General features: G+C 36.3%; 1 protein-coding gene across 5 annotated transcripts in view; it reads left to right on the plus strand.

The window, feature by feature from the left end:
• MICU1 (mitochondrial calcium uptake 1) overlaps nt 1-19,474 on the plus strand; it is a 221,350-nt gene that overhangs the window by 34,168 nt on the left and 167,708 nt on the right. For all 5 annotated transcript variants that reach the window (XM_043476629.1, XM_043476631.1, XM_043476632.1 and 2 more), the window contains exon 4: nt 6,092-6,254. In XM_043476629.1, coding sequence (XP_043332564.1) covers nt 6,092-6,254 — 163 coding nt within the window. The remainder of the gene's footprint in view (nt 1-6,091; nt 6,255-19,474) is intronic.

A 19,474-nucleotide genomic window follows, 5' to 3' on the forward strand; every position in this document is an offset into this window, starting at 1 on the left:
CTGATATATGGCAGAAACCAACATAATATTGTAAAACAATTATCTTTAAATTAAAAAATAATAAGCTTCAGTTTTGATCATACACTTTTTTCTAGATACTATCCTATTCAGATTTTTATCCTGGAATACCAAACTGCTACCATCTTTACACGCTGCCTTTGATATCATCATGCCTGCATGCTCAGTAGCTCAGTCATGTCCGACTCTTTGTGACCCCGTGGCCTGTAGCCACCAAGCTCCTCTGTCCATGGGATTTTTCCAGCAAGAATACTGGAGTGGGTTGCCATTTCCTCTTCCAGGAATCTTCCCACCTCTCGTGTCTCCTGCATTGCAGGCCAGTTCTTTACCTCTGAGCCATCATTTTCATGTAAACTTTTTACTTTTGTTCTTTTATGTTCTTTTGATTTTTCTGTAATATTTTGAATATCCAGTGAGACAAATAGAGACTACTATAATAAATATACATGTACCCACACTCATTTTTATCAGGTTTTAACATTTGGCTATATTTGCTTCAGTTTTTTGTGTTTTCCTCTCTTTGTAAGAAGAAACAGTGAATATAAAAAATACATTGTTGTGTACTCTTCTATTCTCATTTTTCTCTCTTCCTCTTCAGATGTAAAAAAGTGTTCTGAATTTGTTTTTATTCCTGTGCTTGGCCTGGTTGTTTTGTGTGTTTTATTTTATTTTAATTAAAAAAAATTCTCAAGCACAAAGATCTAGGACAGTCATATCACTTAGTTCATGGCATACTATTGTCGTTAGTTTGTGCATGCTTCTCTTTTTTATTTTATTTAGCTTTGTTTTATTTTTTTTAGTTTTAATTTTACTGTCCCTTTTGAAACCTCAAGTTCTCAATTCTGAAAAATTCTTACACACTGCTTCAATACTGATTCACTGTCATTTCTTTTCTTTTGGAATTCTTTTTAAATGTCCTTTCTTTTCTTTTGAGTCCTTACAATGTATCACGTATATCTTTTAAATATTTTTCATATTGTTTTCTCGTTAGTTCTTCCAGTACTCCCTCAAGATCTCTTTTGTTTTTCTTCCAATATTTTTTCTGGTAAACACATATACCGTAACATTTACCATCTTAACCAATTTTGAGTGTTTGGTTTAGTGGTAATAAAAACATTCATTATATTGTGCAACCATCACCATCATCCGTCTTCATAACTGTTTCATCTTATAACACAGAAAATCTATACCCATTAAACAGAACTCCCTACTATCCCCTCTCTCCCATCCCCCTAGCAACCACCATTCCACTTTCTATGATTTTTGAATACCTAAGTAAAAAAAAACCTCATGCAAGTGGATTCGTATAGATTTTGTTTTTTTGTAATTGGCTTATGCACCTAGTTCTCAAGGCTTATCACAATGTAGCATATGTCAGAATTTCTTAGGGCTGAGTAATATTCCACTGTATGTATATACCATGTTTTGCTTATCCACTCATCTGTTTATGGATATTTAGGTTGCTTCCACATTTTAGCTATCATAAATGATGATGCTCTGAACATGGGTATACACATATCTCTTTGAGACCTTGCTTTTCATTCTTTGGGGTATATACCCAGAAGTGAAATTGCTTTATCATATGGTAATTCTATTTTCAGTTTTGTTTTTTTTTTTAATGGAAGTGCTTGTTTTTATGGAAGCACTGTTTCTGGCAGTGCTGCACCATTTGATGTTCACACCAGCAAGGGTTCCTCTTTTACCACATCTTTGCTAACACTTGTTATTTTTTTGTTTTTTTGATATTAGCCATCCTAATGGGTGTGAGGTAGTATCTTGGTGTAGTTTTCGTTTGTATTTCCCTGATGATCAATGATGTTGAGCATTTTTTCAAGTGCTTTTTGGGCATTTGTATATCTTCTTTGGAGAATTGTCTGTTCACATCCTTTGCCCATTTTAAAATTTTCTTTAATGGAGTTTTAGTAGCTTTTTATATGATCTGATTGCTAATTCCTGCAGGTTACCTTTTTACTCTATTGATATTATTGTTTGATGTACAACATGTTTTTTGTAACTTATATATGGTGTTTTGGGTTTTTTTTTTGGCCACTTTATTTTTTTAATTGAAGGATAATTGCTTTACGGAATTTTGTGGTTTTCTGCCAAACATCAACAATAATCAGCCGTAGGTACACCCATGAAGTCTTTCTTTTTTTTCTATTGTTACATATGCTTTTGGCATCACATCCAGGAAAGCACTGCTAAGTCTAGTGTCTTGAAGCTTTTGTTCTATGTTTTCTTCTAAGAGTTTTCTAGTTTTAGATCTTTCATTTTGGTCTTTGATTCACTGTGTGTTAATTTTTTAATATCGAGTTAGATAAGGATGCGACTTCATCTTTTTTTAAAGTTTTCTTGTTTTTTTTCTTTTTTGGCTGCATTTCACAGCATACAGAACTTCCCTGACTAGGGATCAGACCCGTGCCCACTGCAGTGGCATTGGAAGTCTTAACCGTTGTACCACCAGGGAAGCCCCCAACTTCATTTTTTTGTATGTGGATATCCTGTTTTCCCAACACTATTTGTCAGAAATACTGTCCTTTCTCCACTGAATGATTTTGGCATCCTTGTCAAAAATCATTTGTTGATATATATGAGGGTTTATTTCTGGGCTTTCTTTTCTCTTTGTTTGGTGTATATGCCTATCTTTATGCCAATACCACATTCTTCTTATGACTATAATAACTTTTGAAATCAGAAAGTTAGAGTCCTCCAATTTTGTTCTTCTTTCAAAATTATGTTGGTTCTTTGGAGTTCCTTGAGATTCCATGATGGACACATGGATTTTTTTTCTATACCTTGGCTATCGTGAACAAAGCTGCAGTGAACATGGAGTACAGATACCACTTTGAGATGCTGATTTCATTTCCTCTGGCTATATACCCAAAAGCTGGATTATTGGGTCATATGATAGTTCTATTTTTAATTTCTTGAGGAACCTCCATACTGTTTTCCATAGTGACTGAATCAATTTAACATTTCCACCAGCAGTGCAGAAGTGTCTGCTTTTCTCGATACCCTCACCGATACTGTTATCTATCTTCTTTAAAAACAACAGTTTATTTTACATTGGAGCGTAGTTGATGAGCAGTATTACGTTAATTTCAGGTGTACAGCACTGTGATTCAGTTGTACACTTGCAGGTATCTATTTCAAATTCTTTTTCCATTTAGGTTATTATAGAATATTGAGCAGAATTCCCTGTGCTATACAGTATTCCTTGTTCTTTATCTATTTTAAATATAGCAGTGTATACATGTCAGTCCCAAACTCCGAGTCTGTCCCTCCCCTCACCATGAGTTTGTTCTCTTAAGTCTATGAGTCTGTTTCTATTTTGCAAATAAGTTCATTTGTATCATTTACTTAGATTCATACATAAGCCAATATCATATGATATTTGTCCTTCTGACTTACTTTACCTCATGTGATAAACTCCAGGTCCATCTGTGTTGCTGTAAATGGAATTACATTTCATTCTTTTTAATGGCTGAGTAATATTCTCTTGAGTATATGTACCACATCTTCTTTATCCATTCATCTGTCAATAGATATTTAGTTTGCTTCCATCTCTTGGCTGTTGTAAACAGTGCTGCATTGAACACTGGGATACATGGATTTTTTCCAAACAATGTTTTCCTCCAGATATATGCTCAGGAGTGGGATTGCTGGATCATGTGGTAGCTCTGTTTTTAGTTTTTTAAGGGACCTCCATATTGTTCTCTGTAGTAGCTATACCAATTTACATTCCCATCAACAGTGTGGGAGGATTCCCTTTTTACCACACCCTCTCCAGCATTTATTGTTTGTGGACTTTTTGATGATGACCATCCTGACTGGTGTTAGGCCCTCATTATAGTTTTAGTTTGCATTTCTCTGATACTTAGTGGTGTTGAGCATCTTTTCACATGCCTTTTGGAGAAGAAACAATATAACAAATTCAATAAAGACTTTAAAAAAAACTAGATTGCTAAGTGAAAGAAACAAAAATATACAGTATATCTATATTAAACTCTAAAAATATGGAAATGCAGAAAGTCTGTTACTTTACCTATTATTTCAAACTAAAACTAATTAATAATATTCAGCAGTGTATTTTTTGGGTAGCAGTGAAGGATCTGATTTTCAGTCTGTAAATCATTGACTTTTTAAGTTGTTCTTTTTCTGCCTTTATCTTACATATGATTGACTTAACATTTTAGTTGACAAAGCCATCTTTGGCATTAGCTGTAGCTTATACCCTAAATATTGCAAACTGATTACTTTTGTTTTGTAGCTGGTATGACCCAGCATATGTACTAAAATATAAAGTGCCTTTGGTTTAAGACTTGTAGCTAAGTTTCAAGGCTGCTAAGGGGTTGAAAGGCTGCTAAGGAAATGCTTAGTGTGTCTGCCATGTGCCAAATCTATTGAAAAATTTTCTGAAATCAGTATTCAGACTTTAATGCAAATTAGCTTTAGAAAGATTCCTGTCATGTATAGTTACGAATTAGCATTCCTTTCTTGGTGACTGAAAGCACATCTGGTAATGGAATTGAGCCCATTGTTAACCAGCTGCTATCGGTGACCTCAAAGTGACCATCTAGCCAGAAATGACAGTTACAGTAATAGCTGTGTTAATAAAGCAAATTAAAACATTAATAATTTTTTTAAAAATATAGACATTGAATAATGTTTTTTATAGACATTGAATTCACTGGTAGATTTTTTAAATTTTTATTTGAAGGATAATTGCCTTACAATATGGATTTTTAGATCGTATTTCCTTGACATATTTTCTAGCCAGTTATTTATAAGATACTATTTAGTATTGGTCATCTCAACATATAAAATTCAGGTATGAGAGAAATCTTTTCATCAAAGTACGATATAGATTGTACAAGAATATTATGCAAAAGATAACAGTATTTTTGTATGTTTCATGTACAGATGGGGTCTTGGGTGCTAGATAAGGAAATGGACTCTTATATTAACATTATATTAACTTTTATATTAGATTTTATGTTAATGTTATACTCTTTTAGTTAAATGTATACCATATATAATTTTGTTCCTATTCAAATATTTTCTTGTGTTCTTCCCATGTCTACTCTTTTCTAAATATGCTATATTTACATGTTCTCTGGAAGTCTAATGTTTCAGTCCAGAGTAAAAGTCTTTGCTTCAGACGTGTTAATAATTGAGTTTCTGTGATATGTAATTTTATTTTTTATGCTGTTGTTTAATGTCCTTTGTATTTGAAAGAGTTGTTCAGATCTGTGGAAGTCCCTTGTCTGTTTTGTTTTAGAATTCAGGAAATTGCATGAAAGTAAAACTGTAAAATCAATCCCTTCCAGAAAACTTGGTATTTAAAAAATGATAGGCTCTCATGTGTATGGAGCCTTTGACTGAGACTTTTTGACTGAGACTTTTTGAATTCTTGTATGACATTTTTCTTTTGCTTGCTTTCAGTGATTTAGGAAATTAGGAAACTATTCAAAAACTTCTAAGGCTTCCCTGGTGGCCCAGTGGTTAAGAATCCACCTTGGATTGCAGGGGACACCGGTCAATCCCTGGTCCAGGAATATTCCAGATGCCTTAGGGCAGCTAAGCCTGTGGGCTTACAACTGCTTAGCCTGCACACCCTAGAGCTGAGAGTACCTTCACTGGTAGCAACTAGAGAAAGCTCTCATGCAGTAATGAAGACCCAAAACAGCCAAAATTTAAATAAAATAAAGTTGCTTAGAAAGGGAGGGGACATACATATACATATATATATATATGGAGAGAGAGAGAGAGAGAGAGTTATGACTGATTTGTGATGCTGCCCAGCAGAAACCAACCAACACTGTAAGGCAATCATCCTCCAACTAAAAAAAGTGCTTAAGAAACATTCTAAACATTCTAAACAAAACTTACACAATCACTGCTCCAACTGAAGTATGAGTAGTATATCACAGGTTTTTGAGACACGAGTAATTTCTAATATTAAAAAAAAAAGTTATAGGAAAAATGGTATAAAATTTCTCCCAAGTAAGAGAAAATACATGAAAATGAGAATTGCTTAATACAGTAACACTTTCTGAATTTCTAATTTTAGGTGATGGAATATGAGAATAGGATTCGTGCATATTCCACACCAGATAAAATCTTCCGCTATTTTGCCACCTTGAAAGTAATCAGTGAGCATGGCGAATCTGAAGTGTTTATGACACCACAAGATTTTGTGCGATCCATAACACCCAATGAAAAACAACCAGAACGTAAGTTGCTACAGTGAAAAATAAGATTGTGATATTTACTTCATTATATGCTACTTTGTTTCTCTGTATCGCCTAAACTATGTAATTCCATGCAATAAGTATATTCACTGTGTAGCTGCTGGATGTGAGGCATTATGCTAGGCTTTAGGAGTAGAAAAGAGGAGCCTGTAATCTGAAATGTTGAGGGGATTATACGCCTCTGGTTGAGATTCATTGCTTGTTATAAAACTGTTCCTGAAGGCAATGTATTATGGATGTGACTGCTATCAGGTTGCTGTTTGGTGGGATAGACAGAGATAGTAACAGGCAATTTCAGGAATGTTAAAGAACAGGTGCTATGGCAGTGTAAGTAAGGGGCACTTAACTCAACCTGAAAGTTTAGAGAATGGTTTCTAGAGAATACTTTTAAGTTTGAATAAAAGTTTTAAAGAACAGAGGAAAGGATGTCTCATCTAGATGAACCAGCCTGAAGAAATGAGATGTGAGGAAAGAAAATAAAGGGCTTAATATTATAAGTTAAAGGTAATAATTTGCAAATGCTTTTGGGAGACATGGTGGGAAAAATGACCCTGTCATTTTCTTCAGTTAAAAAATCAGTTCTTCCACTGAAGCAAATCATTATGCTGTCCAAAATGGACAGAATCAACTTTTTGGATCACTGAAATCTAATTAAAAAAAGTTACAGCAACCAGGGTAATGTTTAATGAAGAAAGAAGCCAATAAATTTTGGGAAGAAAGTGTTGTGACCCTTTGCTTACCTGCCTACCATGCACTATTTCCCAGCTTAGCAGCACTCATGGGGATGGCAACCTACATTCCTAGTGTGGCTTACTAGTGATGGGGAATTCAGTGAGGGGCAATATATAGAGTTTTGTTTTTTAAAAAGTGGATGTGCCTTTTAACTCATCTGATAGTTTACTGACCTACCAGTGCAAAGATTTGCTTTTCATTTCACCCACCTCAAGATGTCATCTATTTTAAAAATTTAAAGACATGTATACCACCTGTAACCCATCAGGCCAAGAGACGGCAGATAGGACCAGCGGCAGACAGACTAAAAAGCTTAGGAAGGAGGAGGATGAGAATAAAGACATTTCAGGGAATAAGAGCTTTGAAAGACTACTGCCTAGGGAATCCAAAGTGATACTCAGGGCCTGATGCATACTTGGAAAAGACTTGAGTGGCCTTGTATTTCTTGTTGATAGCGTGCTCCATGGAAGTGGAGGTAAGTTAAGACGGAGTTATAGGAGAGTCTAGCTAAACATCAAAAGAGCACCCTAGCTCAGAGCCAATCTACAAACACTAGAATAGCTGGGATGTGTTTTGTTTGTTGGTTTGTTATTTTTTGCATCTAACATTTAAGGAAATTCTGTGAGGGCACTTGATGACTGCTTAAATAATAGAGCAGAAACTTCACTAATGACACATGAGGAAGAATACAGTCTTTGCAACAATAGTTTGGAAAAATCACTAAACAAAGTGATGACTATAGTCCTCAGCAAGTTACAGTGTCAAACCCTGGGAAAAAGAGAGAATCTGATTTCCAGAATTACCACATTGCAATATTAGAAATGTCTAATTTTCAGTTTGAAGAATTGCATGGCTTATCAGCAATTATCAGAATAGGAGGGGAAAAAAAGAAATAGAAACCATCCCCAAGGAAATCCAGGCATTGCGCTTACTAGACAAAGACTTTAAATCAGCTATCTTAAATATGCTCAAAGAGCTAAAGAAAACCATAGGAAAGGGACTGTAGGAAATAGGGAGTATTATGTATTAATAAATAGAGAATATTCATAAAGAATTAAAATTATAAAAAGGAATTGAGTAGGAATTATTGAGCTGAGGGCTTCTCTGATGGTGAAGTGGTTAAGAATCCACCTACCAATTCAGGGGACACAAGTTCAGTCCCTGATCTGGGAAGATCCCACATACCATGGGGCACCTAAGCCCGTGCGTCACAACTACTGAGCCTGCGCTCAGTAGAGCCTGTGCTCCACAACAGGAGAAGCCACTGCAATGGAGAGGCCTGTGCCCTGTACCTTAACTAAGAGCAGCCCTTCTTTGCTGCAACTAGAGAAAGCCTGTGCTCAGCAGCAAAGACCCAGTGCAGCCAAATATAGATACAAAATTTTAAAAATTATTGCACTGAGAAGTAGATAAAATGAAAAATTTACTCAAAGAGTCTAATATAGATTTAAGCAGCTAGATTAAAGAATCAGAATCTTGGTGATAGGTCAGTTGATGTCCAGTCTGAGGAACAGAGCAAGAAGAATGAATACAAATGAATAGAGCCTAAGGTACTTGTGGGACAATATCAAGTGTAACAACATATGCATAATAGGAGTCCCAGAAGGAGAAATTAAGACATTTCTAGATAGTAAAAGCAGAGGAAGTTTGTTGCTAGTAGACATTCCCTATAAGAAATGCTAACTGGAATCCTTTAGGCCGAAATCAAAGTATATTGAATAGTAACCAAAATCATACAAAGAAAATCTTTAAATGATAAAAACCTGTACAGGTATATAGGAAAATAGAAAAGTCAGTATTGTTTTTGGGGTTTTAACTCCTGTTTTGTTCTCTATATGATTTAAAATTTGTAAAACAACAATTACAGATATGTTAATGTTGATTCAAAGTAGATTATTAATTTAAGATGTTAATTGTAATCCTCAGGTTAACCACTAAGAAAATCACTAAAAAATATACAGAAAAGGCAATGAGGAGTGAATAGAAATAGTACACTAAAAAAAAAAAAATCAAACACAAAAGAAGGCAAGATCAGACAAATGAAGGGATTAAAAAAGACATGACATATAGCATACAAATAACAAGATGGAAGAAGCAGGTCCTTCCTTATTAATAGTCAATTTAAATATAAAACAAACTCACCAGTTAAAAGACAGAGATTGACAGGAGATAAAAAATATGATCTACCTATATATTGTCCACAGGAAACTCACTTTAGAAGAATGTTGCGTGCCTGTTCAGTCCCTCAGTTGTGTCTGGCTTTTTGCAACCCATCGACTATAGCCCACCAGGCTCCTCTGTCCTTGGAATTTTCCAGGCAAGAATACTGGAGTGGGTTGCCATTTTGTACTCCAGGGCAGCTTCCCAACCCAGGTATCGAACATGTGTGTGTTGCATCTCCTGCATTGGCAGGCAGAGTTTTTACCAAAGGACATTATGTAAAAAAGCACTTTTATATATAAAAGGGTTAGGTCATCAAGCAGGTGTAACAGTGATAAATATATATGTATACACCCACCAAATTACAGACTCCAAAATATATGAAAGAAATATCGACAGAATTGAAGGGAGAAATGGTTGTACAATAATGGTTAGAGACTTCATAACCCTGTTTCAGTGGTGAAAAGAACATCTAGACAGAAGGTCATTAAAGAAACAGAGGACTTAACTCTATGAACCAACTAAACCTAATAGACATATGTAGAACACTTCACTCAAGAGTATCAGAATACATTTCTTCTCAAGTATACATCAAACATTCTCCAGAATAGACCAGATAGACCATATGTTAGGCTACAAAACAAATCTTAATAAATTAAAAAAAAATAAAAATCATCAACAAACCAGACACACAAGGCTGCTTATCATATGATTGCTTTTTTTAATTTTTATTTTATATTGGCATATTATTTCATTTGTATAAAATATCTAGGTAAATCTAGAGATAGAAAGCAGGTTGTCAATTGCCAGCAGCTGGGTTGGGGGAATGAAAACTGACTCTTAATGGGCACAAGGTGTTTTTTGTTTATTTTTGTTTTGGAGTGATGAAAACATTTGGAATTAGGTACATGTGGTAGTTATATAACACTATGAGTATACTAAATGCCACTAAACCAGGCAGTTTCCTTTGATTGCACTGACTTTTAGATTTTGAATCTTTTGAATTAGTTTTAACACCTTATTTTGTGACATGTGGAAGGAGAGATTAAAGATGATGTGTGTAAGACAGAGAAAAGAATTGCGAGATATATTCCTGGGTTTTATGATGGCAAAATATTTTGTACTGTCAAATTATTTCTAATACCCAGATGAAATCTAATATGTAACAGTAACTTTTATTTAAATAAAAGTGTACTTTGCTTCCAGTGTGACAGTGAAAATTAAGCAACACTTTAGGTAGGTTACTAAAAATTATCTGGTCATTTAAGGAATTTCTCCCCCTTCGGCAATCATTATATATTCTAATTGCTTACATACATTTTGGCATTTAACTTTGTAATTTTGTTTTTTAATTATTGAAAGACCTGTTATATGGACAGAATGACTACTAAATGTCTCGTATGCCAAGCACATTTCTGATTTTGATAAAAAGTCAGAATAATGAATAATTGCTTTTCTTTTAAAATAATAACCATGAGGGAAAATTGTAATATATTAAAATGAGATTCAGGAGAAAATTTGGCTTCATTTTTGTTTGCTCATGAATACAGATTTCCACAAATGTTGATGTAGCAGAAGCAGAATATATATTATTCTAGTGTGGGTTGAAACAAAGAAAAGAATGAGGCTGTTTTTTTGTAGTTTGAATTTCTGTCATCAGATGGTTGGACTTTAGCCAGTAGCTCATATTTCAACTTTGTTTTGTCATAGCTTTCACATATACTGTATCCCAGGATACCTAACAGATCTAAACTTGTAAGTTTTAGTTTTAGAATAGTTCAAAAATAATCACAAAGCATACACAGCCCTAAAGCAGTTTTTAAGTGAGTAGAGTGCTAATGAATTTCAGTAGCAAGCTGATTAAGAATATTTTTGTACTGAATACCCAGAAAGTCTAAAGTAGCCATAGGTAAGCAGGAAGGACATTAAAAGGACTAAAAATATGTAATGTATGACTTGAATGTGTCTCATCTCCTTTCTGTGCAGCCTTAATATCATCAGCATCCCTGTGTACAATGGATAAGACAGTTGCTTGCTGCTTGTAGTAACCAATTTTGCATAGCTAGCCAATGACTTGGAGAAGCAGCAGCATGGATAGTTTTTAAAGTACTTTATAGAAAAACTTGAGCTTTGATCAGAGCAAAGAGGATCTCTGTTTCCTTTCCACCGCATCCCACTGGCTGATCTATTCATCTTGATCTGATTTTATCTACATGAAAGACAAAAGGGATGTGAAAAGAGAAAAGAGAGATCATACTATGAATTACTTGTTCAGGACTCCATATTCTCCTTAGAATAAGAGTCATGCCCTTAGTGATACTCTTACTAGAGCCCTTTTTGATCTTACCTAGAGCACTTTTCGAGAAGGAAATGGCAACCCACTCCAGTATTCTTGCCTGGAAAATCCCATGGATGGAGGAACCTGGTAGGCTATAGTCAGTCTGTGGGGTCGCAAAGAGTCAGACACGACTGAGTGACTTCACTTTCACTTTCAGAGCACTTTTAATCTAAGACGCATAATTTTACCCTCGATTATATTCAGTGGTTTTGGGTCAAGTTGGTTATGTAGGAGGATCCTGAACTCACCTCCTCCCATGGACACTCCAAATCTACAATTGTATAAGGAAGAATAAGAAACTCCAAAACTAGATGAGCCACTCCTGTACTCCTACACATCAGACAAATGAGAAAAAACCCACACCGAAATGAGTAGAAAAGGCTGAGACACAATCTCACCATAAACTCCACTCCTGGCACAGTAACCGGTGGTTGGGAGGGAACTCACAGGTCTGAGCTTCTAACTGAGCAGTGGGAGGTTTAAATCTCACATCTTGCACCCCACCTTTTGAGACCTACACCTGCGAGGTAAGCCCCAGAGTATCCAGATTTGAAAGCCAACGGGACTTGCATCTAAAAGACCCACGAGGCTATAGTGAACTAAAGAACAGTTCTTTAAGTGTTCATGCCTGGCTACCCTGCAGGGTCCAGTGCAAAGGTAGTTGAGTGAAAAGTGCCCAGTCTTTCTGTGAAAGAGGCCTATTTGCTTATCTTAAAGCACTGGCCTGAGAGGTAGACATCTAATTTAACACATATCTAGGAGCCTACTGAAATATTCTCCAAAAACAGAGGCTTGCACTCTCCCTCTGCCTTGTTCCAGGTCTCCAATATCTCCTTGAGAAGAGCTTGTGCACATCTAGTGCCCTGTTCTTTGCAGCAGCTGCCCAAGGGACACCCCTTGATCACCTACCTCTGGTGGGCAGCAGGGTTTATGTTCACAGGTTCCATAGGACTGCAACAAAAGAAAGAAGCCATTCTTAACTGGCTACCACCCTCAGGGCACAGCATGGATATAGCAGACTAAAATACCGCCAGTATTTCTATGAAAGTGGTACCTTTGCTTATCTTGGAACTTTGGCTTGTGGAGAAGGCTTCTGGTTTAATACGCATCCAGAGACCTGCTGAAATACTTTATAAAGATTGTAGAGGCCAGTGGGAGCCATCTTTGCATACCTTTCTGCCTTGCTCTAGGTCACTGGTATCTCCCAGAGTGGGATTTGTGTGCATGTCTATAGCATCCTGATTTTGCAGCTTGCACCCAGGACACATACTTTGATCACGTGCCTCTAGTGGCCACTGGGGCTTACATTCTCAGGTCCCATAGGACTGTAACAAATGGAGAAACAGTTGTTAACTGATTAGCCCATCCCAGGGCACAGCACAGATAACCAGCATGAAATACACCCTAGTCTTTGTGTAACGAGGCTTACTAACTCATCTTCATGGCTGTGGCTGAGGGGAGCCTTCTAATTAAACACACATCTATGGTCTGACTATGAACTTCTTCAGAGACTGAGCAGGCCAGTGGGCATCATTTTTGTGCTCTCCCTGTACCCTGTCCCAGATTGCTGGTATCTGAATAGGGAGCTTGTGTATATGTCTGACTTTCCAGCTTTTGTGACTGCCACCCGGAGGACACATCCTTAATAGCTTGACTCTGGTGACCAGTGGGGCTTGTGGTAGTAGGTAGTCCTACTTTGTGCTACAAAGTAGCAGTTTTTAACTGTCTGTCAAGTCAAGGCTTAGTGTTCAGTTGAGCGACTAAACAACAAGCAAAAACAAAACAAGTAGCATCAAACATATTTAAATGTTTGATGAGGTTTTGATATACTAATTGCACGTATACACTGGTGAAACCATTAGCATAATCAATATAATGAATATATTCATCACCCCCTAGGATGTCTTTGTGCCCATTTGTAATCCTGCCTTCCCACTTTTTCCCAGGCAAGTCCCAGGCAACCACTGATCTTTCCATCTTCCATATCCTTACTGGTTATCTATTTCTGTCTCTGTCAGTTATTGAGAGAAGGGAGTTGATCTCTGACTTTATTTGTGAATTTGTCTGTATCTTTCCAGTTCTATCAGTTTTTGCTTCAATGTTTTGAAACTCTCTTACTAGGTACATACACGCTTAGGATTATTCTGTCTTCCTGGTGAATTGACCCTCTTTCATTATGTAACTGACCCTCTTTATCCTTGCTAATAATTCTTTTGTTCTAAAGTCCACATAGTCTGATATTTATGTAGCTACTCTGTCTTTATTTTGATTCACTTTGCATGATACATCTTTTTCCATCATGTTACTTTTAACCTACCTATATGATTATATTTAAAATAGGTTTCTTATGGACCACATGTAGTTGGATCTTGCTTTTTATCCAATATGACAGTTTCTACCTTTTAATTAATGTATTTAGATGATTTATATTTAATGTAATTTTTGATATGTTTATATTAAGGTCTACCATTTTATTGTTTGTTTTCCCCTTTTATGTTACTCTTTTACCTCTTTCCTGCATTCTCTTCAGATTATTTGAAGATTTTTTTTTAAATTTTGTTTATTTATTTATTTTTGGCTATGCTGAGTCCTCCTTGCTGCACAGGCTTTTCTCTAGTTGCAGCGAGCAGGGGCTGCTCTCTAGTTGAGGTGCATGGACTTCTTATTGCAGTGGCCTCCCTCATTGAGGAGCACAGGCTTCAGTAATTGTGGCAGGTGGGCTCAGGTGCTCCTCAGCATGTGGGAGATCCTTCTGGACCACAGATCGAACCTGTGTCTGCTGCATTTAGGCAGATTCTTCATCACTGAGCCACCAGGGAAGCCCTGAAGATTTTTTCATATTTTGTTTCAATTGATTTTGGCAGAGGAATTTAAGTATATTTTGTTGTGTATCTTTAATGGTTGCTACTGGGATTATAATATATCAATACATAGTTAATTTTTCACAGTTTACTAAGAATTTATAGTTTACTGCTTCAAGTGGAGTATTCTCCCCAGTTTATGGTATAGTATTATATGTATTAGGCTTCCCTGGTAGCTCAGCTGGTAAAAGAATCTGCCTGCTGTGCAGGAGACCCCAGTTCAATTCCTGGGTCGGGAATCCCTTCCTGGCAAAGGGATAGGCTACCCACACCAATATTCTTGGGCTTCCCTGCTGGCTCAGACAATAAAGAATCCACCTACAATGCGGGAGATTTGGGTTCGATCCCTGGGTTGGAAGGATCCCCTAGAGGAGGGCATGGCAACCCACTCCAGTATTCTTTCCTGGAGAATCCCCACGGACAGAGGAGCCTGGCAGGCCGTGGTCCATGCAGGAGCTGGATACAACCGAGCAACTAAGCACACATCATATGTGTTATATCTACGTAAGTTGAAAACTCTTCCAGATACTGTTTTAAGGTTTTATTTCGACTGCCAAAATAGTCTGTTATATTTATCTGTAATAGGTATTAGGTATTTCTGTTGTTCTTTATTTATTCCTTAAGTTCCATATTTTCTTCTGGTATCACTTTCTTCACACTTGAAGGATAACGTTTTAAAGCAGTTCTGCTGGTGATGAATTCTCTTGGTTTTCCTTCATTTGAGGACATATTTATTTTGTCTTCATTCTTTTTTTTAAGGTCTTTTTTTTTTCCCAAATATTTATTTATTTATTTATGACTGTGCTGGGTCTTTGTTTTTGCCCACAGTCTTTCTCTAGTTGTGGGCAAGCAGGCTCAGGAATTGTTATGCATGGGCTCAGTTGCCCCCAGGCATGTAAGATCTTCCTGGACCAGGGATTGAACCTGTGTCCTTTGCATTATTGCAGGGCAGATTTTTAATCACTGGATCACCCGGGAAGCCCTGTCTTCATTCTTGAAAAATATTTTCACTGAATAAAGAAATCTGGGTTGAAACTCTTTTCTTTCAGCACTTTAAACTGCCTATTTTAAAGATTTTTTTTCTTCGCCTTTGATTTTTAGCAGTTAGATTTTAAGCCAGTTTATCTCTTGTATCTGATGAACTTGAACTATACTTTGTTTTGTTGATTTACATAAGCTGAAAATACAATCGTTTTAATAAAATTTTAGGATAATTTTCTGCATCCATTTTTTAGAATAAATTCTAGTATTAAACTGAAAAATGAATCTCTAAATATTGAAGGATAGCTGGGACTTCTTATGTAAAATTATATAGTTTCCATTTACTTAAGCTCTAATTTTTAGATACCAAAATTATATATGTGATTCAGTTTCATTTACGTCTTTTGACAAAATGAGTAGCTGTCATCTTTAAAACAAACCTGTTATATGTTCACTCAAGAGCGTCAACTGAGACTATTCTTATATGCACATTTACATTATTTTTAGTGCAGATTCAAGATGGGCAACTGCCATAATTTAAAAAGATTGTTAGACTTAAAAAACAATCATTTAATCCTTTTGAGGGTCATCTTTCTCATTAATGAAAAGGAGGAGATAGTGTTTAGGTCACTCTGTTAACATTAAGTGACTGTGAAGTTCTTTGAAGAGAAGTTTGAGATCCACAGAAAACACCCTAGGCACGGCAACATAACATCCAATGTTTTTAAATTAAGACCCAAAGAATGAGGGTGGAGAAATGGACGGGGAGTCATCTGATTACATTTTCAAATGATACATGCTGTATTTTCACCTTTCAGCATACTCTCTCTTCCCCACTGTAATTGAGCCTATTAGAATTTTAAGAGAAGTAGGGAGTAAGGACAGAATGAAATAATTCATCCACATTTCCCATGCTTCACCCCTCAACCATGTTAAGAACTGATCTAATCCAGCCATCTCCTTCATTTGACGGGTAAAGAAATCTAAATATAACAGGATGAACCAATCATGTATCAACTAAGTACTTTATGTCTGTATTTGCTTTTAAATGACAGGAATTCTCAGTACATGCCAGGCTGTCCTTACATGCACCGTCCTTTTTTTTGGATAGATGCCCATGGTAAAATATGTTCCCAACTATAGTAAAGAGCATTCAATGAAAAACATAAACCCGTTCAAGTTAACTTTTGAATTCTTTTGGATATTATGGTAATAACTTGCAATGTAGCTAGTCTAAATTGAGATGTGCTATAATTGTAAAATACACACTAGATTTAAAAAACTCAGTATATAAATATAATGTAAAATATCTCAATAAGTTTTCTATTGATTATATGTTGAAATCATGCTATTTTGGATATATTCTGTTCAGTAAAATATATTATTAAAATTAATTTTACCTGTTTCTATTTACTTTCTTAAAGGCGGTTGTTATGAAATATTATGCATGTGGCTCACATGTATTTGTGTTGAACAGTGATGCTGTAATTAGTAAGCATATATTTCCCTTACTTATGAGATATCTGATCCTAGATTGATTTTCATTTCTTTGTAAAGGACTAGGAAGGGCTTTTTTTTTTCTGGGAACTCTGAGGATTTTCCTGTTCTTGGTATTCTGAGATTTCATAAGCATACACTGAATTACAAGTAAGTTTTGTTCATTTTACTTAAATGAGAAATTTTCTGCTAATACTTTCTGAATTATCTCCTACATATTTCTGAATGAGAAAAGGTCTCGTATGACAGAAGACCTTGTATTGAGTCTCTGTTTTTCTATAATTCACTCTTCTATTTTCTCTTTTCTATTCTGTTGTCTTTTTGGCAGTGGTCCAGGGGGATAACTTTTCATAATTTCTTGACAGTATATTAAGAAATACGAGGAAATGGGCAATCACAGTTTTGTTGTTCAGTCGCTAAGTTGTGTTGACTCTTGCAGCCCCATAGAATGCAGCATCACAGTCTTCCCTGTCCTTCACCATCACCCAGAGTTTGCTCATATTCATGTCCATTGAGCCAGTGCTGCCATCCAACCATATCATCGTCTGTATTCCCCGGTTCTCCTGCCTTCAATCTCTCCCAGCATCAGGGTCTTTTCCAATGAGTCAGCTCTTCGCTTCAGGTGGACAAAGTATTGTAGCTTCAGTTTCAGTATCAGTCCTTCCAACGAATATTCAGGACTGATTTCCTTTAGGATTGACTGACTTAATTCCTTGCAGTCCCAAGGGACTCTCAAGAGCCTTCTCTAACACCATAGTTCGAAAGCATCAATTCTTTGGCACTCAGCCTTCTTTATGGTCCAACTCTCACATCCATACATGACTATTGGAAAAACCATAGCTTTGACTAGACAGACCTTTGACAGCAAAGTAATGTCTCTTCTTTTTAATACACTGTCTAGGTTTGTCATAGCTTTTTTTCCAAGGAGCAAGCGTCTTTTGGATTTCATGGCTGCAGTCACCATTCTCAGTGATTTTGGAGCCCAAGAAAATAAAGTCTGTCACTGTTTCCGTTGTTTCCCCATCTATTTGCCATGAAGTGATGGGACTGGATGCCATGATCTTCAATTTTTGAATGTTGAATTTTAACCCAGCTTTTTAACTTTCCTCTTTCACCTTCATCAAGGGACTGTAGTTCCTCTTTGCTTTCTGCCACGAGTGGTGTCATCTGCATATCTGAGGTTATTGATATTTCTCCCAGCAATCTTAATTCCAGCTTGTGCTTCATTCCCCCAACCATTTCGCATGATGTTCTGTTCTCTGCATATAAGTTAAATACTCAGGGTGACAATATACAGCCTTGGTGGACTCCTTTCCCAGTTTTGAATCAATCAGTTGTTCCATGTCCTGTTTTAACTGTTGCTTCTTGCGCTGCATACAGGTTTCTCAGGAAGCAGGTAAGGTGGTCTGGTATTCCCATTTCTTGAAGAATTTTCTTCAGGTTGTTGTAGTCCACACTGTCAAAGGCTTTAGCATAGTCAATGAAGCAGAAGTAGATGTTTTTCTGAATTTTCTTGCTTTTTCAATGATCCAGTGGATGTTGGCAATTTGATCTCTGGTTCCTCTGCCTTTTCTAAATCCAGCTTATACATCTGGAAGTTCTCAGTTCATATACTGTTGAAGCCTAGGTTGAAGGATTTTGAGCATGACCTTGCTAACATGTGAAATGAATGCAGTGGTGTGGTAGTTTGAATATATTCTTTGGCATTGCCTTTTTTTGGAATTGGAATGAAAACTGATCTTCTCCAGTCCTGTGGTCACTGCTGAGTTTTCCAAATTTGCTGGCATACTGAGGGCAGCACTTTCACAGCATCATCTTCTAGGCTTTGAAATAGTTCAGCTGGAATTCCGTTACTTCCGCTAGCTTTGTTCGTAGTGATGCAATTAAGGCCCACTTGACTTCGCACTCCAGTATGGCTGGCTCTAGGTGAGTAATCACACCATCGTGGTTATCAGGGTCATGAAGATCTTTTCTATATAGCTCTTCTGTGTATTCTTGCCACCTCTTCTTAATTTTTTCGGCTTCTGTTAGGTTCATACTGTTTCTGTCCTTTATTGTGCCCATCTCTTCATGAAATGTTCCATTGGTATCTCTAATTTTCTTGAAGAGATGTCTATTCTTTCCCATTCTATTGTTTCCGTCTATTTCTTTGCACTGTTCACTTAGGAAAGCTTTCTTATCTCTTCTTGCTAGTTTTAATTGTCTACAACTCTTTCTTGTTCTCTATTTTTTTTATCATAGAGGCATGTTCTGCCTTTATAACTGATATTTTCTTGAGTACATGTGAAGTTTCAAATTAGATTTGTTTTTAAATTTTCTTTTTTTCTGACTTATTTCCTTCTTTTGCAGTCAGTAGTTCATTTTATTATGGATAGGCTTCTAGAAGGTGAAGCACATTTTAGATGAGCGTGTGTAACCAAATGTATAGAAGCAGAAATGCAAAAAGCTTCCTTTGGGAGCAGTGATATTCTGATCATTGTATTACTGTAAGCATAATGAAATAAGGGCCTGAACTGGCATGAAGAAAGTGAGAACTGAAAGAAAACAACTGAGTAGTTATGCCAGAAAAATAAGTATAATTGGGAACTGATTTCTCCACTCTAAAAATTCCCACAGCATCCTCTTACTGAATT

This window comes from Cervus canadensis, chromosome 8 (genome assembly GCF_019320065.1).
Source record: "Cervus canadensis isolate Bull #8, Minnesota chromosome 8, ASM1932006v1, whole genome shotgun sequence".
In the NCBI taxonomy this organism is placed as follows: domain Eukaryota; kingdom Metazoa; phylum Chordata; class Mammalia; order Artiodactyla; family Cervidae; genus Cervus; species Cervus canadensis.